We start from the raw sequence: 27,752 nt of genomic DNA on the forward strand, positions 1-27,752 counted from the left end.
TTCTACAAAGTCACTTCTCAGCCTCTTATACTCAATGCCTCGTAAAATTACATCTGGGTCACTAATGCCCTTCTGAATCCAGGTCCACTGATGAGGATAACTTTAAACTGCCCTAATTCTGGAGCATTTTGAGATGGACAATGAGTGTCAGCTTTGCAAACAATATCCGCATCCCATGAATGAATAAATCAAAAGATGTAGGTCTTCGACTTGCTGAGTTTCTCAATAATGAGCATCCCATTCATCTCCAGTTTCTAGGCTCTCCACAGAAATAAACCTGCAAAGACCATGTTTCACACCAAGTCCATGGTCATGCAATCATACCTGAAATAGGACTAAGCTCTAGTAACATATTAGAGAACATTTTTCATACCAAGTCCACGGCCTTGCAATCATCCTTGAAGTAGGACTAAGCTCTAGTAACATATTAGAGAACATTTTTCATACCAAGTCCACGGCCTTGCAATCATCCTTGAAGTAGGACTCCAAATCCACATGATACATGAACCCCAATAGTTGAAATATAGATTCACAAATATAAAGTCACTTCTCAGCCTCTTATACTCAATGCCTCGTAAAATTACATCTGGGTCACTAATGCCCTTCTGAATCCAGGTCCACTGATGAGGATAACTTTAAACTGCCCTAATTCTGGAGCATTTTGAGATGGACAATGAGTGTCAGCTTTGCAAACAATATCCGCATCCCATGAATGAATAAATCAAAAGATGTAGGTCTTCGACTTGCTGAGTTTCTCAATAATGAGCATCCCATTCATCTCCAGTTTCTAGGCTCTCCACAGAAATAAACCTGCAAAGACCATGTTTCACACCAAGTCCATGGCCATGCAATCATACCTGAAATAGGACTAAGCTCTAGTAACATATTAGAGAACATTTTTCATACCAAGTCCACGGCCTTGCAATCATACCTGAAATAGGACTAAGCTCTAGTAACATATTAGAGAACATTTTTCATACCAAGTCCACGGCCTTGCAATCATCCTTGAAGTAGGACTCCAAATCCACATGATACATGAACCCCAATAGTTGAAATATAGATTCACATTTGTACTACATCAAACTAATTCCAGAATTTTGTATCCTGTCTTCTCTCTCATTTAAAGATTTGAAAACATCTCACCCCTCCACTAGGGAAAATACACATTTTCCTATTCTTACAAAATGTATGTGAAAATTCAAAACATACAATTTCATCTGCCTACATGCACCTGCTCCTCCAAGACAATTACAATCCTGTTGTAGGGTTTCCAGGCTTGCATGCCTCAATGAACCAGAGAGTTATGTTCACTGGAGTCAGGGCTTTATGCTTTGGCTCTTAGTAGGGTCTTCCATGCTAAACAGGTTAAATGTAGAGACCAGACCAAGCGTGGTCTGCCGGTCCTTCAGGTTCAGGGGTTCAGCTCAGGACTAACAACCCAGACCAGCCAAAAAAAAAAATTTGTTATGGCAACAGCAATGAAGAATCCTTCTACATCTGAGCACAACGGTATTCCTGAGTCTGTACCCAGAACTTGCATGACTGATGGTAGTGGGAAAAAAAAAATTGAACTACTGACATGATGAACACTGTCAGAGATGGAGGACCTTCAATGTTGCTCTAAATGTAACAGTGTAATGGGCAGAAGGTAGGGTACATGCACCTGCTACCATTAACCAAACCACTTCCATTAGTCAAAAAAATGCACAGAGAAAACAGCAAGATAAAACTTGGAACTCTGTAGTTTATCTCTGTAGATGAAGTTCTAAGCAGTTCAAAGTTAAAAGCAGAAGTATGGTGGGGGCACTCTCCCAAATGACGTTACCCAAACTACCCAGGCATACTTAATTTCAGCACTATCAGGACAGCATTGGCTACACTGAAGAAGGTCTACTGGATGACTGCAGCAAAACACCAAGGACTTGAAAAGCATGTTAATTGCTATATCTTTTTTCTACTTAAATGCATGACCATACACTTCCCGATACTATATTCCACCTGCTACTTGTTTGCCCATTCTTAAAACTTGTCCAAGTCTTTCTGTAGCCTCTCTGCTTCCTCAACTCCCAAGTCCCTTTGCACCTCTGATTTTTGAGTTTTCTCCCTGTAAGGAAAATTTCATCCTGCCTCACCACAGACCAAATCCACCGGAAAGGAAAATATTCTGCAGCCAAATTTTGGAGTGTCCAAGTTGCACACTTAATGGGTACACAAAATCAACCCAATGAGCATAGACAGTCATCAGGTAAATTTTCAGTCACCAGTCTTGTACAGGTGTTAAAGTGGTAGGTATACATGGAGAGGTGATAAATTGGATAAGAGATTGGCTCAATGGAAGAAGACAGAGAGTGGTGGTAGAGAATTGCTTCTCTGAGTGGAGGCCTGTGACTAGTGGTATGCCACAGGGATCAGTGCTGGGTCCATTGTTATTTGACATCTATATCAATGATCTGGATGATAATGTGGTAAATTGGATCAGCAAGTTTGCTGATGATACAAAGATTGGAGGTGTAGTAGACAGTGAGGAAGGTTTTCAGAGCCTGCAGAGGGACTTGGACCAGACGGAAAAATGGGCTAAAAAATGGCAGATGGAGTTTAATACTGACAAGTGTGAGGTATTGCACGTTGGAAGGACAAACCAACGTAGAACATACAGGGTTAATGGTAAGGCACTGAGGAGTGCAGTGGAACAGAGGGATCTGGGAATACAGATACAAAATTCCCTAAAAGTGGCGTCACAGGTAGATACGGTCGTAAAGAGAGCTTTTGGTACATTGGCCTTTATTAATCAAAGTATTGAGTATAAGAACTAGAATGTTATGGTGAGGTTGTATAAGGCATTGGTGAGGCCGAATCTGGAGTATTGTGTTCAGTTTTGGTCACCAAATTACAGGAAGGATATAAATAAGGTTGAAAGTGTGCAGAGAAGGTTTACAAGGATGTTGCCGGGACTTGAGAAACTCAGTTAGAGAGAAAGGTTGAATAGGTTAGGACTTTATTCCCTGGAGCGTAGAAGAATGAGAGGAGATTTGATAGAGGTATATAAAATTATGATGGGGATAGAGTGAATGCAAGCAGGCTTTTTCCACTGAGGCAAGGGGAGAAAAAAACCAGAGGACATGGGTTTAAGGTGAGGGGGGAAAAGTTTAAAGAGAACATTGGGGGGGGCTTCTTCACACAGAGAGTGGTCGGAGTATGGAATGAGCTGCCAGACGAAGTGGTAAATGCGGGTTCTTTTTTTATCATTAAAGAATAAATTGGACAGATACATGGATGGGAGGTATATGGAGGGATATGGTCCATGTGCAGGTCAGTGGGACTAGGCAGAAAATGGTTCTGCACAGCCAAGAAGGGCCAAAGGGCCTGTTTCTGTGCTGTAGTTTCTACGGTTCTATGGACTGCTATTTCAAAATAAGATGTAGATACTGGAGGCAGTACTGTGCAAATCTCATTCTCTGCTTCCATACAATTTTTGAACTGACTGTTACTGGATAGCAAGAAAGTCTTCCATTTTCTAACTCTAATTCAGCCTCATTACTAACTGAATAGCTATAGTTATAAAAGAGCTACCAGAGATGTAGAAATCAAAATAGCAGTAACCTTTTTGAAAAAAGGCACTACCGACAAATGTAAAAAAAGGGAGTTTACTTTGAGGACAAAAGACAAACTGTTCATAAACATTTGTATTGTGCTTGCTGGACCTTACCAGGGGGTTAAATGCAAGTGGCAACTGAACCTGGAAGGAAATTCCAATGGGCATCCAAATACACACTCTGCTAGATAGTGTATGCAGTAGGGTTGGCTCACAAAATAAATGCTAGCCAAAACTTTCCTATTCTCTTACAACATAGTAGTCCATAATTCCACCATCACAGACACTAAGGAAACCTTTCACTTTAAGAGGTGAAGTTTAATCAACATCAAGCATTACTTTTCTATCCTGCTTCAACACCTTGCTACATCTTAACACCAAGTTATAGATGCTTTAATACTCAAGATGAAGCATCGAACCCCCTGAAACTTACCTTTCCTCCCAGCTCTGACTCCTTAGCATTTCACGTCCTCCACGACCAAACCCCCCTTCTCCATCTTCAAAACTTCTTTGGTAATAACCGCTTTCTCCTCTCCCTCGACCTGCATGAAAAGGGGCAAGGTAAAAATACTCAGATAGATCAAATACCAATTGCCAAAATACATTTACAAATGAAAAAATGCTCCTTGAAGATCTCTTCAGCACGAGCCCAAATGAGCTTTAAAATATTGTGTTACACCTCAATATTCTTCCACTTTTGCTGCACTGAAATGTCTGCAGTAGAGCAACAGGACACGAAGCTTCTGAAATTGAGTGGAGGATAATGAAAAACTGAATTTCAAGCTCCAGGTTTAAAGACATTAAAAACAAAAAAAAACAAAATAATCTGACATCAAACATATTCACATTTTGCAGCATATTGATCTATTTTGGTCAATTTCTGAGCCTCTGATCTAAATGTCATTGATTCTTGCATTAATTACAGCTTACAGAAAATTAAGAAATATTTGTGGAACATGTGAATGTGCTTAAAAACAAATTAATTAGGAAGTAATTATTCAACCCCTCAAGCCTGCTCTTCCATTCAATAAGATCATGGTTGCTTCAAATACAAACTCAAATGTACTCCTAGCAACACACACAAGATTCTGGAGGAACTCAGCAGGCCAAGCAACGTCTATGGAACATACAATCGACGTTTCGGGCCGAGACTCTTCATCAGGACTGGGGAAAAAATGAGTCAGTGTTAGAAGGAGGGGGGAGGGGAGGAAGAAACAAGGTGATAAGTGAACTGTACTCCTGACAGCTTTCTGTCCTCATTAATCAAGTACCTATCTTTTTCCTTAATATTCAAATATTCTCCATTTACTTTCCTTTGTAAGCTACAAAGACTCTTTCTCAGACATCAATAAACATTTTGCTTCATGCTTTAGCTGGGCGTTTTATAAAGCAATGAATATCCACTTCTAGATTCTCCCACAAGAGGAAACATCCTCTTCACATTCATTCACCTTGTCAAACATCCAAGTAAGTTATGTCAGTTTTTAAACCCTAGAGTGGTTCAAAATCTAGCCTGTTAGACCTTTTCTCACAAGACTATCTGCCCATTCCAGGTATCAACCTAATAAACCTAGAGTGAACTGCTACCACTACATTTATTTTTATCTTAAAGAGACTATTAATGCTTGTACCATGCAGCTCTGTGCTAAGTTCCAGGTCGTTGGACAGGCACTGATTGAATGGGGGGGGGGGGGGGGGTCACCAAACAACCTAGAGGGGAAGAGGTGCACAACTTTTACATGCTGGCATTGCATTGCTCCAGAATTGAACTAGATACTTTAGAGAGGGTGCAGAATGCAGGAGAGATTTACCAGGATGCTGCCTGGATAAGAGAGCACATCTTATGAGGAAAGGTCGAAAATGTTGGGCCTTTTCTCTTTGGCATGAAGGAGGATGAGAGGTGATTTGATAGAGGTGTAGAAGATGAGCTATAGATCAATTGGACAGCCACATGACACACTGGATAAATTCAATTAATGAGGGGGGTCTTGTGCACTAACTCTGAACTTTAGTTCTAAGCTGGTTTTTAAAAGTGGTTTTTAGATTGCTTAACTGTTGGGAGGTTTGGGTTGGCATAAACTGGTTACTTACCCCGGCCCCTGGCACCGCCTCGGCCTCTGACCACCCCTGCTGGTGGGGCTCCTCCTCCCCGCCCCATCAACCTCATCACTGCCGAACTGTTGACAGACATTGAAAAGTTTCGCTGTATGGGATTTAAAAACAATGGATCTCAGTTAAAATGAAATTCAAAACTCCTTTCAAATACCAAGCTCTATCTTTCAGCTGCATCATACTAGGGTGTAACCTGTAAATTCCTCGAGTAGTGAATGCTACTTCAGCCAAACATTTGCCAATACTCTATATATAGGACCTACACGATCCAGTCAATACTGAAGCAAGGGCTGTACATAATAAGTAGCATTCACATCACAAAATACCAGATAAGGATCACCTTAGATCAGGGGTTCCCAAACTTTTATGTGTCACAGACCCCTATCATTAACCATGTGGACTGTGGACCCTGGGTTAGGAACCTCTGCCTTAGAAAGCAAGCATTTAACCCACTATCAGCTCCATTACGGGTACTAGCCTCCATAGTATGCAAGACATCATCAAGGAGCAGTGCTTCAGAATGGCAGCATCCATCATTAAGGACCCCCACCACAAAGAACATGCCTTCTTCTCACTGCTACCATCAGGAGGGAGGTACAGAAGACCGAAGGCACACATTCAGCATTTCAAGAACAACTTCTCTCTTCTGCCACCCTATTTCTTAATGGACATTGAACTCATGAACACCACCTTACTACTTTCTTTTTAATTTCTTCTGCACTACTTATTTTAATGTAACTACTTAATATACATACATATACATACACAGTGAAAATCAGTTTTTTTCCTTTATCATGTATTGCATTGTACTACTGCTGCAAAGTGAACAAATTTCATGACATATGCCAGTGATATTAAACCTTATTCTCATTCTGAATATAACATTACCACTGATGAATATTCTGATCACAATTGCAGAAACAACATAAATGCTGACGCTCTATGTGCAGGTCAGGGACTGGCGCGTCTACAGTGACCAACCTTCTGAAGTTTTTTTGAGGACAGTCAGGAGGATAACAAAATAATCTGTAATTAATTGGACAAGTGCAAATTCAACATTCAAAAGAAAGACAAACTACCTCACTGGCACCACATAGTCAGATCTTATCAAGTGGGCATAGATTACTGCATTGCAACAGTGGCTACACCCAAAAAGTGCTTCATTGGCCTCAAGATTTCCTGAAAGTGATATGCAATGCTATTACAAATACAAGTTTTTTTTTGTGCTGCTATCCAGCCACTTCCTCCCAAGGTTTAAAGCTTGGCCATTGGCAGTGAGAAGTTCAGAATCCACTTCTGCGATCTTTCTTTGCTCGAAGTCCCAGAACTCACCTACCTAATTCTCTGCATGCAACGAACCTGACTACATACAGCCAAGATTTACAAATCACTTAAACATAAAAGAGATGCAGTTCTTTTTTTTTAAAAAGAACTTTCCTGTTTGGTAAGCATCAGCAAGGATTAAAATAAAACAAGAGTTAAGATAACCTACAGCCCTGGAAACATTAGTTATAGTTCCAGTTCCTATAATTGAGAACTTATTCCTGCTCACATTTCATATACCTCAACATATCTGTTCAGCTAGGATAGTAGGGATGACAAGCAGGATAGTGAAATGCTCTTCTTGCGGGATGGGGAAGGCAGGGAGATCTCCAGTGTCCCTGACAACCACAAATGTGAAAAGTGCATCCAGCTGCAGCTTCTAACAAACAGCATTAAGGAGTTGGAGCTGGAACTGGATGAACTCTAGATCATTCATGAGGCTGAAGGGTGATAAAAAGGGCATACAGAGAGGCAGTTACATCCAAGGTACAAGACACAGGAAACTAGATGACAGTCAGGAAGGGGAAAGGGGTTAAGGAGCCTGTGCAGCACTTTGAAAACTGTTGGGGAGAGGGGGGCTGGGGATGACCTAACAGAGGAACATCACAGTGATCAGGTCTCTGGCATTGAGTCTTCCTCTATGACTCAGAAGGAAAGGGGGAAGAAGAAGCACACGGACACGATAAGAGGAACAGACAGAAGGTTCTGTGGGTGAAAACAAGAATCCCAGCTGCAAGTTGCCACCCAGGTGCCAGGATCCAGGATGTATTGGATTGAGTCCTCAGCATTCTTAGATGGGAGGGTGAACAGCCAGAAGTCATGGTCAATATAGGTATCAATGACATGGGTAGGAAGAGTGACGAGGTTCTGCAGAGGCAGTTCAGGGAATTAGGTAGGTGCTAAGTTAAAAGGCAGAACCTCCAGGGTAGTGATCTCAGGATTGGTACCTCTGCCACATGCTAGTGAGGCCAGAACTAGGAAAATTTTACAGTTTAATACGTGGCCAAAGAGTTGGTGCAGGAAGGGGGGCATGAGATTTTTGGATCATTCGACTCCCTTCCAGGGAAGGTAGGACCTATACAGAAGGGGAGACAACATCCTAGCCAGAAGGTCTGTTAAAGCTGCATGGTGGGGTTGCAGAGGGATGGGAACCAGAGTGTCAAAACAGTTAGTGGAGACATTATGGAGGCAGATGTTGGCAAGAACTCAAAGTTAGCAATCAAAAGGTTGAGCATGGTGCAACCAGTGTCCTGAGCTGCATATATTTCAGTGCGAGAAGTATCGTAGGAAAAGTGGACAATAGTGCTGAAGATGAGGTAGCTGGTTTACAAACAGAGGCAATGTATAGTCATGAAAGGCTGCTGACAAGGTAAAATTGCAGTCAACAGGATGAGCTGCAACATAAAAGGTGGACAAAATTGAAAAGGGTGAATACAAGATTGAAGGTGTTATATCTGAATGCACACAGTATACAGAATAAGGTAGATGAGCTTGCAGCACTGTTGTGGACTGGCAGGTATGGCTGTAGGCATCACTGAATAGTGGCTGAAAGAAGATGATAACTGAGAGTTTAACATCCAAGGATGCACAACGTATCAAAAGGACAGACAGGAAGGCAGAGGGAGTGGCGTTGCTCTGTTGGTAAAAATGAAATCAAATCATTAGAAAGAGGTGACATTGGTTCAAAAAGTGTTGAATCACTGTGGATAGAGCTAAGGAACTACAAGGGTAAAAAGACCCTGATGGGAGTTGAGACCCCCAAACAGTAGTAAGGATGTGGCCTACAAATTACAGAAGATAGAAAATGTATGCCAAAAGGACTAAGGTGCAATAGTTATGGGGGGCTTCAAAATGCAGGTAGATTGGGGAAATCAGGTTGGTACTGGTTTCCAGGAGGGGGAATTTATAGAGTGTCTGCAAGATATAGAGTGCTCTGGCAGGATAGATTAGAGGGCTCGTCTAGGGAGGCTATTTGGGTAGAATTGAGGAATGGGACTAATGGGGAGCGAGAAGTGGAGGAGCAAATTTGTAAGGAGATAGCAGATATTTGTAGAAAGCACAAGGTTGTGATTGTGGGAGATTTTAATTTTCCACGCACAGACTAGGAAACCCAGTAAAATTGGATAGATATATGGACAGGAAAGGAATGGAGGGTTATGGGCTGAGTGCAGGTCGGTGGGACTAGGTGAGAGTAAGAGTTTGGCACGGACTAGAACGGCCAAGATGGCCTGTTTCTGTGCTGTAATTGTTATATGGTTATAAAAGGGCTGGATGGTTTGGAGTTTGTAAAATGTGTTCAGGATAGTTTTTTTGCAGCAATACATAGAGGTACCAACTAGAGAAGGGGCAATGTTGGATCTCCTGTTAGGGAATGAGATAGGTCAGGCGACAAGGGTATGTGTTGGGGAGCACTTCGGGTCCAGTGATCACAATGCCATTAGTTTCAATATAATTACGGAGAAGGTTAGGCCTGGACCCAGGGTTGAGATTTTTGATTGGAGAAAGGCTAACTTTGAGGAGATGCAATAGGATTTAGAAGGAGTGGATTGAGACAAATTGTTTTATGGGAAGGATGTAACAGAGAAATGGAGGTACATTTAAAGGTGAAATTTTGAGGGTACAGAATCATTATGTTCCTGTTAGGTTGAAAGGAAAGGTTAAAAGTTTGAGAGATCCATGGTTTTCAAGGGATATTGGAAACTTGATATCTACAATAAATATAGGCAGCATAGAGTAAATGAGGTGTTCGAGGAATATAAAGAATGTAAAATTAATCTTAAGAAAGAAATTAGAAAAGCTAAAAGGTACGAGGTTGCTTTGGCAAATAAGGTGAAAATAAATCCAAAGGGTTTCTACAGTTATATTAATAGCAAAAAGATAGTGAGGGATAAAATTGGTCCCTTAGAGAATCAGAGTGGACAGCTATGTGTGGAACCAAAAGAGATGGGGGAGATTTTGAACAATTTCTTTTCTTCGGTATTCACCAAGGAGAAGGATATTGAATTGTGTAAGGTAAGGGAAGCAGGTCGGGAAGTTATGGAAACTATGATGATTAAAGAGGAGGAAGTACTGTCGCTCTTAAGGAATATAAAAGTGGATAAGTCTCCGGGTCCTGACAGGATATTCCCTAGGACCTCGAGGGAAATTAGTGTAGAAATAGCAGGGGCTCTGACAGAAATATTTCAAATGTCACTAGAAACAGGGATGGTGCCAGAGGATTGGCATATTGCTCACGTTGTTCCATTGTTTGAAAAGGGTTCTAAGTGTAAACCTAGCAATTATCAGCCTGTGAGTTTGACGTCAGTGGTGGGTAAATTGATGGAAAATATTCTTAGAGATGGTATATATAATTATCTGGATAGACAGGGTCTGATAAGGAACAGTCAACATGGATTTGTGCGTGGAAGATCAAGTTTGACAAATCTTATTGAATTTTTTGAAGTGGTTATTAGGAAAGTTGACCAGGGTAAGGCGGTGGATGTTGTCTATATGGACTTAAGTAAGGTCTTTGACAAGGTTCCACACGGAAGGTTAGTTAAGAAGATTCAATCGTTACGTATTAATATTGAAGTAGTAAAATGGATTCAGCAGTGGCTGGATGGAAGATGCCAGAGAGTGGTGGTGGATAACTGTGCATCAGATTGGAGGCCGGTGACTAGTGGTGTGCCTCAGGGATCTGTACTGGGTCCAATGTTGTTTGTCATATACATTAATGATCTGGATGATGGGGTGGTAAATTGGATTAGTAAGTATGCAGATGATACTAAGATAGGTGGAGTTGTGGATAACGAAGTAGGTTTTCAAAGCTTGCAGAGAGATTTAGGCCAGTTAGAAGATTGGGCTGAAAGATGGCAGATGGGAGTTTAATGCTGATAAATGTGACGTGCTACATTTTGGTAGGACTAATCAAAATAGGGCATACATGGTAAATGGTAGGGCATTGAAGAATGCAGTGGAATAGAGGGATCTAGGAATAATGGTGCATAGTTCCCCGAAGGTGGAATCTCATGTGGATAGGCTGGTGAAGAAGGCTTTTGGTATAGGAGTTGGGATGTAATGTTAAAATTGTACAAGGCATTGGCAAGGCCAAATTTGGAGTATTGTGTACAGTTCTGGTCACCGAATTATAGGAAAGATGTCAACAAAATAAAGAAAGTACAGAGAAGATTTACTAGAATATTACCTGGATTTCAGCACCTAAGTTACAGATAAAGGTTGAAGAAGTTGAGTCTTTATTCCTTGGAGTGTAGAAGGTTGAGGGGGAACTTAATAGAGGTATTTAAAATTATGAGCGGGATAGATAGAGTTGACGTGGATAGGCTTTTTCCATTGAGTAGGGGAGATTCAAACAAGAGGACACGAGTTGAGAGTTAGGGGGAAGAGTTAGGGGGAAAAGTTTAGGGGTAACATGGGTAACTTCTTTACTCAGAGTGGTAGCTGTGTGGAACGAGCTTCCAGCAGAAGTGGTAGAAGCAGGTTCAGTATTGTCATTTAAAGTAAAATTGGATAGCTATATGGACAGGAAAGGAATGGAGGGTTATGGGCTGAGTGCAGGTCGGTGGGTCTAGGTGAGAGTAAGTGTTCGGCATGGACTAGAAGGGCTGAGATGGCCTGTTTCTGTGCTGTAATTATTATATGTTATATGGTTATAAGATGGCTTTTTAGCGCAGCTCGTGGCTGAGCCCACGAGAGGATTAGCTATTCTGGATTGGGGTTGTGCAATAAACCAGAATTGATTAGGGAGCTTAAGGTAAAAGAATCTTTAGGGGAAAGTGATCACAATATGATCAAGTTCACCCTGAAATTTGACAAGGAGAAACTAAAGTCAGATGTATCAGCATTACACTGGAATAAAGGGAATTATAGAGGCATGAGTGCAGAGTTGGCCAGAATTGATTGGGGAAAAAAGGCAGGGATGATGACAAAGCAGCAATGGCTAGAATTTCTGGAAGCAATCCAGGAGACACAGGATTTACACATCACAAAGAAGAAGAAATATTCTAAAGGGAAGATGACAACCAAGCTAATTAAAGCTAACATAACAAGCAAGATAGAGAAAGGAGAATCGGTTGATGTGTACTTGGACTCGTAGCTTGTGAAGCAGCCGCATCTGTAGTGCCTTGTCAAAGGCCATCTGAAAATCCATGGTATTACAGGAAGATTCTAGCATGGATAAAGCAGTGGCTGATTGGCAGGAAGAAGAGTTGGAATAAAGGGTGCCTTTTCTGTCTGATTATCAGTGACTATTGGTGTTCCACAGGGGTACGTGTTGGGACCAGTTCTTTTTTTGTTACATGTCAATGATTTGGATGATGGGATTGATGGCTTTGTTGAAAGGTTTGCAGATGATTGAAGTTAGGTGGAAGGGCAGGTAGCTTTGTGGAAGTAGAGAGGCTATAGAAGGACTCAGATAGATTAGGAGAATGGGCAAAGAAATGGCAGATAGAATACAGTGTTAGGAAATGTATGGTCGTGCACTTCAGTAAAAGGAATAAACGGGCTGACTACTAAATGGAGAGAAAATACAAAAAAAAACAAAGGGACTTGGTCCTTGTACAGGATTCCCTAAAGGTTAATTTTCAGGTTAAGTCTGTGGTGAGGAAGGCAAATACAATGTTAACATTCATTTCAAGAGGACTAGAATATGAAAGGATGCAACATTGAGACTTTATAAAGCACTGGTGAGGCCTCACTTGAAGTATTGAGAGCAATTTTGAGCCTCTTATCTTAAAAAGGATGTGCTGAAACTGGAGAACGTTCAAATGAGGTTCATGAAAATGATTCTTGGATTGTATGGCTTGTCATATGAACATCTGGGCCTGTATTTGCTGGAATTCAGAAGAATGAGGGGTGACCTCATTGAAACCTATTGAATGGTGAAAGGCCTTAATAGAGTGGATGTGGAGAGAATCCACTTTCTCTCCAGTATAAGACCAGAGGACACAGTCTCAGAATAGAGGGATGCTATGTTAGAATGGATATGAGGAGGAATTTCTTTGGCCAGAGTGTAGTGAATCTGTAATTCTTTGCTACAGGCAGGTGTGAAGGTCAAGTCTTTTGTACATGGAAGGCAGACGTTGATAGATTCTTGATTGGTCAGGGAATAAAGGAGATTGGGGCTGAGAGGAAAATTGGATCAGCCATGATGAAAATGTCAGAGCAGACTCGATGGGCCAAATGGCCCGACTCTGCTCGGAGGAGGGAGGAGGAGAAGATGGCGGCGCGACACAGCACGTATAGCCTCTCTGGTGAAATGAAATCGTATTTGTAAGTTGGATGCCGTACACAATTCTGATTTGATGGAGACAGCTGTGAGAGCACGGAGGAACATCTGGAGTAACTTCTGAAATGCCTGGTTCACTGCTGCTGCTACTGTGTGATCAAGAATCTCCGGAGGGAAGGCCCCAAAATCCTCGGCTTTGCCTGCTGCTGGTGACCGGGCTGGGGTCGAAGCTTTCGGCAGAGATGGTGCTCGGTGCTCGGTGCTCGGTGTCAGAGGGCTGATCGGAGCTCAAAGTTTTCGGACAACTCAGAGTCGGACTGTGGTCGGGTATGGCAGGGAGAGTTTTCTTCCTTCTCCCGTCTGTGTGAGATGTGGACTTTCGAGAGACTTTGAACTTTTTTACCGTGCTCACGGCTTGTTCTTCATCAAGTTACGGTATTGCTTGCACTGTTGTAACTATATGTTATAATTATGTGGTTTTTGTCAGTTTTTCAGTCTTGGTCTGTCCCGTGTTTCTGTAGTATCACACCGGAGGAATATTGTATCATTTCTTAATGCATGCATTACTAAATGACAATAAAAGAGGACTGCGTGTCCTCATAATATAATCTAATCTAATCTATTCTATGGCTTTACAAGGTGTACTAGTTCCAATTATTGATATCTCCTTTAAAAATTAGCATTCAGCCATAGTCTTCAGTATATCCCAAAGCACATCACAGTGAATTCACCATTTGTTCATTGAGGGCAAATAGAGCAGAGTGTGGGGTGACAAGACAGCACAGTGGTTAGCACAATGCTTTATTGTACCAGATACCCAGGTTCAATTCCTGCTGCTGCCTGTAAGGAGTTCGTATGTTCTCCATGACTGCATGGGTTTCCTCACACAGTCCAAAGACAAACCGGTTGGGAGGTTAATTGGTCATTCTAAATTTCCCATGCTTAGGCTACAATTAAAACATGGGATTGCTGGGCAGCCTGACTCAAAGGGCCAATTCCACGCTGAATCTCAAAAAATAAACAAAGGTCAGCAATGAACAGAAATGTCTAATTAAGTATATGTCCAAAAAAATGCTTGAGTTGGATAGGAGGTCCGTAGCTTCTAGACACCCCCATCTGCACATTCCCATCTTTCCAAAGATGCCACAGTGACTGAAAAACTACAAAATTCATGACACACAAGTCAGTGACAATAAACACGATTCTAATTTTGAACCTGCTACTCATCAATCATGGGGAAAAGATATTGCTCTACTCTCCAAAGAGTGGAACGAAACCACGGTAAACATAAGCAATACTGCAGATGCTGGAAATTCACAGCAACACGCACAAAATGTTGGAGGGACTCGGTGCGTCAGGCAGCATCAATGGAAAGGAATAAACCGTTGACATTTGGGGTGACACCGTTCATCAGGACTTGAAAGGAAGTCACAGTCATACCTTATTGATCCCGGGGGAAATTGGTTTCCATTACAGTTGCACCATAAATAATAAATAGTAATAGAACCATAAATAGTTAAATAGCATTATGTAAATTATGAAATAATTCCAGGACCAGCCTATTGGCTCAGGGTGTCTGACCCTCCAAGGGAGGAGTTCTAAAGTTTGATGGCCACAGGCAGGAATGACTTCCTAAGACGCTCTGTGTTGCATCTCGGTGGAATGAGTCTCTGGCTGAATGTACTCCTGTGCCCACCCAGTACATTATGTAGTGGATGGGAGACATTGACCAAGATGGCATGCAACTTAGACAGCACCCTCTTTTCAGACACCACCGTGACAGTCCAGTTCCATCCCCACAACATCACTGGCCTTACGAATGAGTTTGTTGATTCTGTTGGTGTCTGCTACCCTCAGCCAGCTGCCCCAGCACACAACAGCAAACATGATAGCACTGGCCACCACAGACTCGTAGAACATCCTCAGCATCGTCCAGCAGATGTTAAAGGACCTCAGTCTCCTCAGGAAATAGAGACGGCTCTGACCCTTCTTGTAGACAGCCTCAGTGTTCTTTGACCAGTCCAGTTTATTGTCAATTCGTATCCCCAGGTATTTGTAATCCTCCACCACGAGGCCAGAAAGATGAGAGGGGGAGGGGAAGGAGCAATGGCAGGAAGTTGATAGCAAGATATAATGAGTGGTGAAGGGGTGGGGGGTGAAGTAAGAAGCTTGGAGACGATACATGGAGAAGTAAAGGACAGTAGAAGGAATCTGATAGGAGAGTGGATTATGGGAGAAAGGGAAGGAGGAGGGGTATGGGGGGTGGTGATAGGCAGATGAGAAGAAGAAAAGGTAAGAGCGAGGCCAGAGTATAGAATGGAAAAAAAAGAAATTACTGGAGTTAAAGAAATCGATATTCATGCTATCAGGTTGAAGGCTACCCAGACAGGTGTTGCTCCTGCAACCCGAGTGACCTCATCTTGTCAGTAGAGGTGGATATGGACCAACACGTCAAAATGGGAATGAAGACTGGAATTAAAATGTTGACCACTGGGAAATCCTGCATTTTGTGGATGAAGTGAAGATACTTGACAAAGCATTCCCTCAAGCTACATCAGGTCTCGCCTCTCCTCTGCCATTAGATTCTTTCTTCTCCAGCCCTTTACCTTTTCTACCCATCAACTCCCAGCTTCTTACTTCTTCAATCCTCCTGGCTTCACCTATCACCTTCCAGCTTGTACTCCTTACCTTCCCCCCACCCCCTTATCCTGGTTCTTCCCCCTTCCTTCTCAGTCCTGATGAAGAGTCTTGGCCCAAAATGTCAGTTGTTTATTCCTTTCCATAGATGCTGTCTGACCTGCTGAGTTCCTCCAGCATTTTGTGCGTATTGTGTAGTTTTAGCTTGATCAGATTGTCTTTCACATAGTAACTGTTCCATATAGAAACATAGAAAATAGGTGCAGGAGTAGGCCATTCGGCTCCTCGAGCCTGCACCGCCATTCAGTATGATCATGGCTGATCATCCAACTCAGAACCCTGTACCAGCCTTCCCTCCATACCCCCTGATCCCTTTAGCCACAAGGGCCATATCTAACTCCCTCTTAAGTATAGCCAATGAACTGGCCTCAACTGTTTCCTGTGGCAGAGAATTCCACAGATTCACCACTCTCTGTGTGAAGAAGTTTTTCCCAATCTCGGTCCTAAAAGGCTTCCCCTTTATCCTCAAACTGTGACCCCTCGTTCTGGACTTCCCCAACATCGGGAACAATCTTCCTGCATCTAGCCTGTCCAATCCCTTTAGGATTTTATACGTTTCAATCAGATCCCCCCCTTCAATCTTCTAAATTCCAACGAGCATAAGTCTAGTTCATCCAGTCTTTCATCATATGAAAGTCCTGCCATCCAGGAATCAATCTGGTGAACCTTCTTTGTACTCCCTCTATGGCAAGGATTAGGGGACCAAAACTGCACACAATACTCCAGGTGTGGTCTCACTAAGGCCTTGTACGACTGCAGTAGTACCTCCCTGCTCCTGTACTCGAATCCTCTTGCTATGAATGCCAGCATACCATTCGCCTTTTTCACCGCCTGCTGTACCTGCATGCCCACTTTCAATGACTGGTGTATAATGACACCCAGGTCTCGTTGCACCTCCCCTTTTCCTAATCGGCCACTATTCAGATAATAATCTGTTTTCCTGTTTTTGCCACCAAAGTGGATAACTTCACATTTATCCACATTAAATTGCATCTGCCATGAATTTGCCCACTCACCTAATCTATCCAAGTCACCCTGCATCCTCTTAGCATCCTCCTCACAGCTAACACTGCCGCCCAGCTTCGCGTTATCCGCAAACTTGGAGATGCTGCATTTAATTCCCTCACCAAGTCATTAATATATATTGTAAACAACTGGGGTCCCAGCACTGAGCCTTGTGGTACCCCACTAGTCACCGCCTGCCATTCTGAAAAGGTCCCGTTTATTCCCACTCTTTGCTTCCTGTCTGCCAACCAACTCTCTATCCACATCAATACCTTACCCCCAATACCCTGTTGTTTAAGTTTGCACACTAATCTCCTGTGTGGGACCTTGTCAAAGCCTTTTGAAAATCCAAATATACCACATCCACTGGTTCTCCCCTATCCACTCTACTAGTTACGTCCTCAAAAAATTCTATGAGATTCGTCAGACATGATTTTCCTTTCACAAATCCATGCTGACTTTGTCCGATGATTTCACCACTTTCCAAATGTGCTGTTATCACATCTTTGATAACTGACTCCAGCAGTTTCCCCACCACCGATGTTAGGCTAACCGGTCTATAATTCCCTGGTTTCTCTCTCCCTCCTTTTTTAAAAAGTGGGGTTACATTAGCCACTCTCCAATCCTCAGGAACTAGTCCAGAATCTAAAGAGTTTTGAAAAATTATCACTAATGCATCCACTATTTCTTGGGCTACTTCCTTAAGCACTCTGGGATGCAGACCATCTGGCCCTGGGGATTTATCTGCCTTTAATCCCTTCAATTTACCTAACACCACTTCCCTACTAACATGTATTTCCCTCAGTTCCTCCATCTCACTGGACCCTCTGTCCCCTACTATTTCTGGAAGATTATTTATGTCCTCCTTAGTGAAGACAGAACCAAAGTAATTATTCAATTGGTCTGCCATGTCCTTGCTCCCCATAATCAATTCACCTGTTTCTGTCTGTAGGGGACCTACATTTGTCTTAACCAATCTTTTTCTTTTCACATATCTATAAAAGCTTTCAGTCACGTGAAACGCAGGCAGTTTGAATTTAAATAAAAACTCAAAAAAATAACTGAGATTGAGCAACCTAATTCTTTCCTAAAGTGTGCTGAAAGTAGGAAAGAAACTTCAGTTGTGTTTGCCCAAAGCAGTCAAAAGCTATTTGAAGGTTTGTGCTGCCAGCAGTCTAGAATCTTCCAGCTCGAGTGCACAATATATTGAATTAAACCAAGGAATGTCTCAACTTGTTTACCTCTATTCCATTCTTTTTATATATAGCTGGAGTTTTATTAGCCATGTCCTAGGTTAAATACTCAAGAGACTTTCAGCAAGTCTAGCTGTTACACAATTATCAATTCCACTCAGGGAAAAAATAGAATATTTCAGCACTTTATCCAGCAATATCCACAGCCTTCTATAAGCCACAGTACAACCCACCTGTTCTTCCTCTGTAAGAGGTACAAGTGCCAAGGGCAGAAGTGGTTCATCCTGTAAAATAGCCAGGAATTCCTTATCTGACAACTCTTCAGGAACCTGGTAAAATTAAAATGAGGAACTGGTTATTTGTATACAAGCTAATGTAACTCCTGCTTCTGGTTTCATTTGCTTTGAAGTGCGCGATCTGCAAGCTCATGTCCTAGGGCAGAAGAGTTTTGCAGTGCCCCCTCACACCACAAAGCTTCAAGGAGGCAAATGCACTTAGCACAAGATGCCTTGTTAATTTTCTATGCTGCTGTGAGACAAGTTATGACAGAGGGAGATGAGGGAGCAAAGTTGAGAGGGAAACTAAGAACAGCACAATGAATGGAGAAACAATACTGTGGCCTTACTGTTCCACTGAAGATTAAAATTACAGTTGTAAAACAATATAATAACCTTCAATTCAAGTTCAAAGTACATTATCAAAGTATTTATACTTTTTACGACTTTGAGATTTGTCACCTTACAGGCAAAGAAACCCAATAAAGCCCATTTTAAAAAAGACTAACAAACACCCAATGCAAAGCAAAATATAAATCATGCAAACAATGAAAAGTAACCAAATAACATTCTGAACTAAAAGTTCACGAAAGTGAGTCCACAGCCACGAACCAGTCATCACTATGGCCAGTCCAGGAGCCTGATAGTTGCAGGCCACAGCCTTTGGGCAGTGCAGAAATGAGTAAACCTTGCTGGGCTGAAAATCAGCCTGTCCCTCAGTGGTTCGTTCTTCACTCAGACCTGGGCCCCACCGCTTTGATACGCTCTCAGGGCCTGTGCCTCATTGCCTCAATTCAGCCTGTACATACCACGCCACAACCACCCTGCATCTTAGAGACTTCAGTTTACACCACAAAATTACCAGGTCGTACAGGCGGTTCAAGAGCTCAACTCCAAAAGGGAAGTTAAAGTCTATTAGTGCACTGATCGTTCTCCAGAAAAAGTGTAATTAATAAAGTAGTTAGTAATTTACTTCACTGCCAGTAAGGCATCACTGTGTTTCACCAGTACTATCTTAAACCAAAAGATTCTCCAGGGCCAGAGCCCCCTGCAATATGGGGTTTCCAAGGATACTTGTGCTAATGCATTATGTAACTTACAACCTTGGATCCTCACCCAATGCACACCATTGGAATATTTTTCCACAGCAAATACATCAATACACAAAGGAGATTGCTAACATCCAAAAGTGCACCTTCAACCATATTTTGTGTCATTTTAATTTCTGTTATTTATCTTGCTCTTCACCACTTGTACAACCATTGCTGATGGGAGAAATTTTACTTGTTACTGCCAAATGGATGCAGTCTTTCCTTCTCTCATAAGCAGTCAATACCACTTGCCAATGAGTTCATCTTACTCTTATGGATTCTTAAGTTTTGTTTAGGTATTGAAACTTAGCTGCAATTCCTTTAAGACACAATCGAATGTGTCATACCATGTTGAAGTCAAGGAGTGTTTTGCCTTCAAATCACTAACTTTGCCAAGTTCCAATCAGTTTAAATCAATCTGTATCTTTTCAATCTACATTCATATAGTCCTGGATTAATAGTTTTACTCATATTAATTTGAAAAGCAAATGAGCTGGTACAGGACTGCAGTTAAAGAGGAAAGTGTACCAGCTTCCTAGATTGAAAGGCCCAAAATCACAATCATGGAGAGCTGCTGTTAAGGAACTTACTTCAAATGCAAAACAAACCCCAAAGCTTATGCACAAGTGAAAACAGAGGACATATTTATTTTAATTCCAGTTAACCAGGTGAAGGAAGGTTTGGCCAAAATAAATGAAGAGACATTCAACTAAGCCAAATCAAACAGTATTTGATACTCTTTGTCTCTGGCCCTTATAATTCATGAAACAATTTTCATCCACTTCCTGGATAACATAATTGTACAATCTGCTGTTTAGGCAATCTAAATGCCGGCCCTAATCAGATGCAAGAGCCAATTCTGCTCACTCTCCACCATGTTCACTCCTCTCTCCTGGGCGCCACAGCCTTTTGATGTTCCGTTGTTTGGTCAATTTAAATGCCGATTTCTCAACTCTCTCTGTGATGGTTGCTCCTAGGATGGAGGCCATGAGGACTGCCCCGGCTGCTATACTCTTAATATGATGAACTGATAAGTGAGGCCTTGGGCCCACTCTGGGGTTCAGGTCTGAGGGCTCAATTTGGTTTAGAATGTTGTTGTTTGCTTCAATCGTTTGTATGATTTGTTCCGCCCCGCCCCTTTTCTCTTGTGTTGATCATTTTTTTCTTTAATTGGGTTCCTTCAGGTTACTTGCTTTGTGGCTACTTGTAAGCAAACAAATCTCAAGGTTGTATAATTTATACATTCATTGATAATAAATGTACTTTGAATCTTTGAATGTTCATTCAACATACTAACTAGCCAGATACGAAAACTTGACATAACAGACAGCAAACAAGAGGAATTCTGCAGATGCTTTGATGTGTATAACACAGACAGCTATTTAATTACCTTTTTACAACAGAAACTGTTGGATCCACAAAGGGCAAAGTTGGTGACACACAACAAATGGGACTTATAAACTTCTGGAATACTGTTGTGATTACCTTATTATCTTTCATATAAAGTGCTAGCATTTCTTCTCGTCCATAACGATAATCTGCTAATTTGTATTTTGGCAATGCAGGTGAAGGAGGTGGGGATGCAACACTTCCACCACTGGACAATGCACGAAGCCTATAGTAGAGGGCAAAGGGCATTCAAAAAGATACATATATAATAGTAACATCCTGAAATTTAAAGTATAAAGTGTACAGAGAAAACTCAAATTCCATCCAATAATGTGTGAACAACTGGAAATAACGTTAAACTATTAAACGATAATCACTGCTACAACTCAGAAGGAATGAAATGCATAATTTAGACTGCTTCTCTCTCTCCAGTTCTTTGGCCTCTTTATTAAAATGAGATTATGGCAGGACAAGTAAAACTTTTTAAAAAATTGCTCCATGGTTGTTTGTTCCACCAGCACCCTCCCCTCTCCGCCCCCCCCCACTCCCTCCAAATCTATGACTTCCAACTTTCTTATTCCAAAGAAAGTATCTGGGTCCACCAAATATTTCTCCACAGAACTCCAAAATAAAAGCGATGCTACAGACTGTAACACTGAAACAGCAAGCCGTTGGTCTCCCTTCTTGCTGTGGCAGGAGCAACATCTCTCTCTCCCTTGATAGTGAGAAAGCCTGTGGCATATCTAACTGTCATATGAATAGTGGTTTTTGATGGATTCTAGATCACAGTCCATTTAAGGGTTTTGCTATTGTTTGCTTGGTGGTTGATGGAGACTGAGGCTTTTTGTTGGAATAAGTGAGGGGAAGGGGCGGTTAGCGTTCCTGCTTTTCCTGTCATTCATTCTTTGGGGTTTTTCTTCTGTTTAATGGATATCTGTGGAGAGTAAGAATTTTAGGTTGTATATTGTATACATTCTCTGATATTAATGGAACCATTGGACTGAAAAGATCACCTGCAAAATCAAAGAACATGAGAATTAGATCAAACTGGAGAGCCAGCAAAAGCAAAATAGGCTGAAGGGTCTCTTCCTCTACATCAACATTTCCTAAGCACCTCAACACTCATTTGGATAAATCTGATACAGAATTAAGAAGTCTGCTGTTCAAGTGAGTGTAAGCAGTTAAAAGAGAAGGCTGGTGGGGCAGGGGCAAGGAAGTCTTATGTTGGACTCAGGTTGGGTTGCACAAAGATAATTGGATGAAAACTTAATTCAGTAAGACACCACACTGATATGGGTAGGGGACTATATTCAGTACTAATTTTATATTCTGAAATTATACAGAAATAAATTCATTAATCTTAAAAAATCAGACTGAAATCCATTGTAATTAATGAGCTCAAGAAATTTAAGATAACACATTTGTTGTTGTCATTTCTATCCGCATCAGTTGGCAGCCTTGCCGTTTCTTTAGCATTTCATCACTTTTTTTAAAAAATGAGGCCGTTGCTAACTGCACGCTCAACCCAGCATGGATGGAAAGCGTGCAAGGAGCCAGCTGGATTCAAACCCAGGATCACTTGGTGCTGATGCCACTACGCCCGTTATGGTAACACGTATCAGACACGTAAATAGTTGCATATTCTCAATGACTCCATATACCCATTAATGATCCTAATTGCAGCACTGAAAGGATACCCCTTACCATTCTGGTCCAAAGTTGAGTGTCTGAGTCTCCGCTGCCATTTCCTTGTCTTTGACAACAGTTCTACAAAATGAGAAACACAAAGATAACATTTCTATTAAGAAATTAGGCAAGTTGACGAGCTTTAATACAATACTTCAATAGCCATTTTGGTGATTGAGCATTTTGCCTTAGCTGCTTTTTGGAACAATCATTCATCACCTGGGCAACAGTATCCATTCTCCACTTCTTCCTTTGCCTATAACAGTGCTACAGGTGGCACTAGAGTCAAGAATTAAAACTAATCCATACTGCACTGTTAAAACTGACTTATGTACCAGATGCTAGCCACCACCCACAAAATACCTTGTAATAACTACCTTCTGGAAAAGGATTACTATAGAATGGGAATATTGGAAAGGAAAAGCTTAATAACCCCACAATAAGCTATGTTAACAGATACAATGTTAAACAACCCATAAAAACACCAACAATACAATTCTTTTTTAAAAAAACGACACTGAGATCAGAATCAGGTTTAATATCACCAGCAAACATCCTGAATATAAAAAAAATCCTAAATATAGGAAAAAACTGAATTACAGTAATTATGTATGCATACCAAATAGTTAAGTTAAAATAAGTAGTGCAAAACAGCAATTTTAAGAAGTTGTGAGGTAGTGTTCATGGGTTCAACATCCATTTAAAAATTGGATGGCAGAGGGTAATAAGTTGTTCCTGAATCCTTAAGTGTGCGCCCTTAGGCTTCTGTACCTCCTTACTAACAGTAGCAAAGAAAAGAGGACATGCCTGGGTGGTGGGGGTCCTTAATGATAGATGCCACCTTTCTGAGGCATCACTCCTTGAAGATGCCTTATATACTACACAGGCTAGTACCCATGATGGAGCTGACTAATTTTACAACTTTCTGCAACTTACTTCAATCTTGTGTAGTAGCCATACCACCCCCTCCTCACCTACCAGATGGTGAGGTAGCCGGTTAGAATACATAGACTCTTGTACTTTTTATGCAGATACTGGGGGACTACAATAATGAACCCAGATAATACACTCACATTATTCCAAATTATGCAGAAATACTAAGATCATGCTTAAAAGGAGAGTTGTAAGATTTAGTTCCTATTCATCACAAGGCCTTCCAATGCAGCCTGCACAAGTATGCTCAATGCTAGAAGTATAGAGACAAGTTATGATTAATTCCCAGAGCTGTCAGCCTTGGTAAGCATTAGATTTAGTAGAAAAACATACAAATGGTCAGCTGAAAGAACCAGTTAAGAGCTTTGGACTTGAGCAGAAACAACACAAGCTGCCTCCAAAGCACAGCAGTATTGTAAAATATAGCAAATATCCAAGTGACTTTTGCCAAGCACAAGTTACTATTTTAAAATGGGAGGGTGGAGTGCAGATGCAGGTAAAAGGCACGAGTAAAGTAGATTGTTATAAATGACTCAAAAATCATCTCAACTTGAGGCCAAAAGAATCAGATTTTGCTAATGATTAAAGTCCTAACTGAATGTGAATCTTTCACAATATTCTTCCCAAACAACTTCCAAGTCATAAATTAATGTAGTAAATGAGTCAGAATTGTTTAACATGGAAACAAGCCCTTTAGACCAAATCACTCTTCCTGTATTGTCTGGCAAACTAGCCCAATCAGCCTACATTTGGCCCATGACCCTCTAAACCTCTCCTATCCATACACTTAACTAGATGATTATTGAATGTTGATTATGCACCCATCTCAACCACTATCTTTGGCAACTCATTCCAAATACACACCATCCTTCGCATGAAGAAACTGCTTGATAACTTTTTTTTTTTAAAAAGTCTTTCACTTCTGATCTCAAACCTATGCCTCCTTGTTTTTAAGCACCCCCTTCTTGGGGGGGGGGAGAGAGGAGAGAGAGAGAGAGAGAGAGAGAGAGAGAGAGAGAGAGAGAGAGAGAGAGAGAGAGAGAGAGAGAGAAGAAGACTATGAGCTTTCACCCTTCTTATGCCCTTCAGTATCATTTATACTACTGTCAGGTCACTTTACAATTTCTTAAATTCCATGGATTTAAAAAAAAATTCTACTCTACACAGCCGTTCTGGGGTAGGGGGAGGTTGAGCAACCCCACCAGTCAGCCAAAGTCCAGGCAACATCTGCGCTCTTTCCAGTTTAATAATTGTCTATTGTCTATAATAATATTTCTTATTATAGGATGACAAAACCGTACACAATACTCATGCAATATCTTATGTCACCAATGTTTTATGTAACTGTATAATAATTTCCCAACTCCTATGCTCAAAGTCCTGACTGATAAAGGCCAGCATGCCACACATCTTCTAGAGGTTACCTGCCATTTTAATGATTTTATTCCCACAAAACAGAGCACAGCACCTACCTCTTGAAGGCTCACTACACTAAAGTGCCAGAAAATATATCAGAAATGGCCTCAAAGCATCATTTACATAAAAGTGCAAGGGAAGTGCAAGGGACAGGGGACATACAAAAAGAAATTTCCTGCTTTCCAATGACATCAAGTTGCAAACTGATACACCAAAGAATTCAACCCAATATGAAGGTGAAGTTAAATTCCCCAATTACAGGGTCCTCTGAACTAATCATATTTTACCTCACATGGCCAAATAGTGACAAATTTGTTACAACCTTTGTCAGTGGTTTGTTGCAATCTTTCTGATTTAGAGTAGATACAATAAACAATTTTGGTTAACTATTCAAAGAATGCAAGCTTAAAATCTGAGCAATGGGACAGTGACCATATAATCTGCAACGGTTTCCAATGAGACTGTGGGATTAGAAAATAAGAAATGAGCAACAGCACCAAAAATGCTAACCCTATCCATACCTTGGGAGTTACCATCCACTTGAATTAATTACAGCTGATATATCAAAGTGACATTTATTGTTTGAGATACAGTGCAGAATGGGCTCTTCCAGCCCTTTGAGCCATGCCACCCAGCAATTTAACCCTTGCTTAATCACTGGACAATTTACAATGACCAATTAACCTACCAACTTGTACTTCTTTAGGCTGTGGGAGGAAACCCACACGTCACAGGGAGAATGTACAAGCTTCTTCCAGGCAGCAGCAGGAACTCAACCTGGGTTGCTGGTACTGTAAGGAGCCATGCCAACCACAATGCAACCATGCCACTACAGTCTGCTACACTTACAGCCCGTTCACAATTCAGGACAACTCAACCTTACATGGTTGATTTGAAAATGCAGTCACTCTTGTGGGGGGGGAGGGGGAGACAGCAAATTATTCCCCCCCCCACACACACACACACACAGCAAACACCCAAAACAGCAGTGAGACAGTGACCATTTAATCTCCTTTAATCTGAAGATAAATATCGCTCAAAGCATCAAGCCGAACTCCCCAAAAATGGGAATTATGTATTATACTTAGGACAATCTGTGCATAATTTAATATTTGATCTGAATGTTGGTGTTCTGACAGTGCAGTACTCTTTCAATACCACAGTGAAGCATTACCCTGAAGGTCTGGAGTGCAGCTTGATCCCACAATTACCTGATTCAGACACAAGAGTTTATAGAGCCAAAGCAGAGCTACAAGTTGAATATTAATTACACCACAGGAAAATACATGCAGTTCTCCAACTGAACTGGGCAGTTTGGACTTTTATCATCCTGCTCACATCCAGTACAGCTTTTAAGCTGTGAAGACAGCAACTTCTAATTCCTCACTAATAATCTCTGCCAGTGTCTGTGCTGTCTTAGGTCTACATCACCTCCAGGTCTGGAATTCCAATCATCCCACGGGAAACTTTGTGGCCCTCATATAATGCAAATTCTGTTGTGTACTTTGCACCTGATACTATCCACTTCAATAGTTTAATTTAATAGAGAACGTGCACAATATCCAACCTGAAATCCTTACTCTTTGCTGTCATCGTGAAGCAGAAGCAAAACCCAAAGAATGAATGACAGATAACATTATAACATCAAAGACCTCCCCCACGCACAAGCAGCAAAATCATCACCCTGCCCCTTCCCTATTTACTCCAGTAAAAGAATCAACCCCCCAACACGCAAAGACTCTCAGAGACCATGATCTAGAGACCATCAGACAGGAGGAGAAGGCGGCAGTGCAACGCAACTCGCAGCGGCCACTCCGGTGGTGATAGCTGTTATCTGTCAAGTAGGGTGCCATGCACAATCCTGATTTGATGGAGACAGACGTGAGAGCATGGAGGAACATCTGGTGAAACTTCTGAAATGCCTGCTTCGCTGCCGCTGCTACTGTGTGATCCAAAATCTCCAGAGGGGACGGCCCCCGAGTCCTCGGCTTTGCTTGTTGCTTGGCGGCCAGGGCGGAGTCGAGTGCTCAGTGTCGGAGGACTGGTCAGAGGCTCAAAGTTTTCGGACAGACTCAGAGTCCGCTGTGGTCGGGTGCTTCCAATGTTGCTGCATCGGCAAGTTTGCAGCGCTTGGAGATTCACGGCAGGGAGAGTTTCTCCCTTTTACCGTCTACGTGAGATGATGGGGCTATCGGGACTTGAGACTTTTTTTTTACCGTGCCCATGGTCTGTTCTTTATCAAATTACGGTATTGCTTTGCACTGTTGTAACTATATGTTATAATTATGTGGCTTTGTCAGTTTTAGTCTTGGTTTGTCCTGTGTTTCTGTGATATCATTCTGGAGGAACAATGTATCATTTTTAATGCATTTCTAAATGACAACAAGCAACGACTGAGTGTCTTCGTAATCTAATCTAATAATCTAATCAAGAAACTACTACCCATCCTGACACTTCATCTCAGACAGGCTTTCTCTCTCTAGCGAGAGAGCAAAGTATATCGCTCCTGCCACAGCAAGAAGGAGACCAAAAACTCATTGTTTCAATCTGCAGTGTCACTTATTTTGACAGCTGTCTCGTTGCTTCAATCTCCTGCGACACCTCAGTCAGCAACACCAGTGAAGAATCAGGTCATCCACAGGGCTGCACCATGAGATATCTACCTCAATCTGACTTTGCAATACTGTCCTATTGCATAGCTCATTTTCATGTGCTGTTACACATGCCACATGCTTAAGGATACCTACACATTTGGCTCAGACCTGAACAATGGCTGCATGCTTGGTTGAAATATGGAGTGTGCAGAAGCTATCCTAT

At 41.6% G+C, this 27,752-nt stretch overlaps 1 protein-coding gene across 7 annotated transcripts in view; it reads right to left on the bottom strand.

The window, feature by feature from the left end:
• Positions 1 to 27,752, bottom strand: part of LOC140197848 (GRB10-interacting GYF protein 2-like) — a 160,104-nt gene that overhangs the window by 70,521 nt on the left and 61,831 nt on the right. For all 7 annotated transcript variants that reach the window (XM_072258360.1, XM_072258362.1, XM_072258366.1 and 4 more), the window contains 5 exons: positions 22,605 to 22,667; positions 20,997 to 21,126; positions 18,379 to 18,474; positions 5,684 to 5,795; positions 4,026 to 4,134 (listed from right to left, as the gene is read on the bottom strand). In XM_072258360.1, the coding sequence (XP_072114461.1) occupies positions 4,026 to 4,134; positions 5,684 to 5,795; positions 18,379 to 18,474; positions 20,997 to 21,126; positions 22,605 to 22,645 (488 nt within the window). In that variant the 5' untranslated portion in view covers positions 22,646 to 22,667. The remainder of the gene's footprint in view (positions 1 to 4,025; positions 4,135 to 5,683; positions 5,796 to 18,378; positions 18,475 to 20,996; positions 21,127 to 22,604; positions 22,668 to 27,752) is intronic.

This window comes from Mobula birostris, chromosome 5, assembly GCF_030028105.1.
Source record: "Mobula birostris isolate sMobBir1 chromosome 5, sMobBir1.hap1, whole genome shotgun sequence".
NCBI lineage: Eukaryota > Metazoa > Chordata > Chondrichthyes > Myliobatiformes > Myliobatidae > Mobula > Mobula birostris.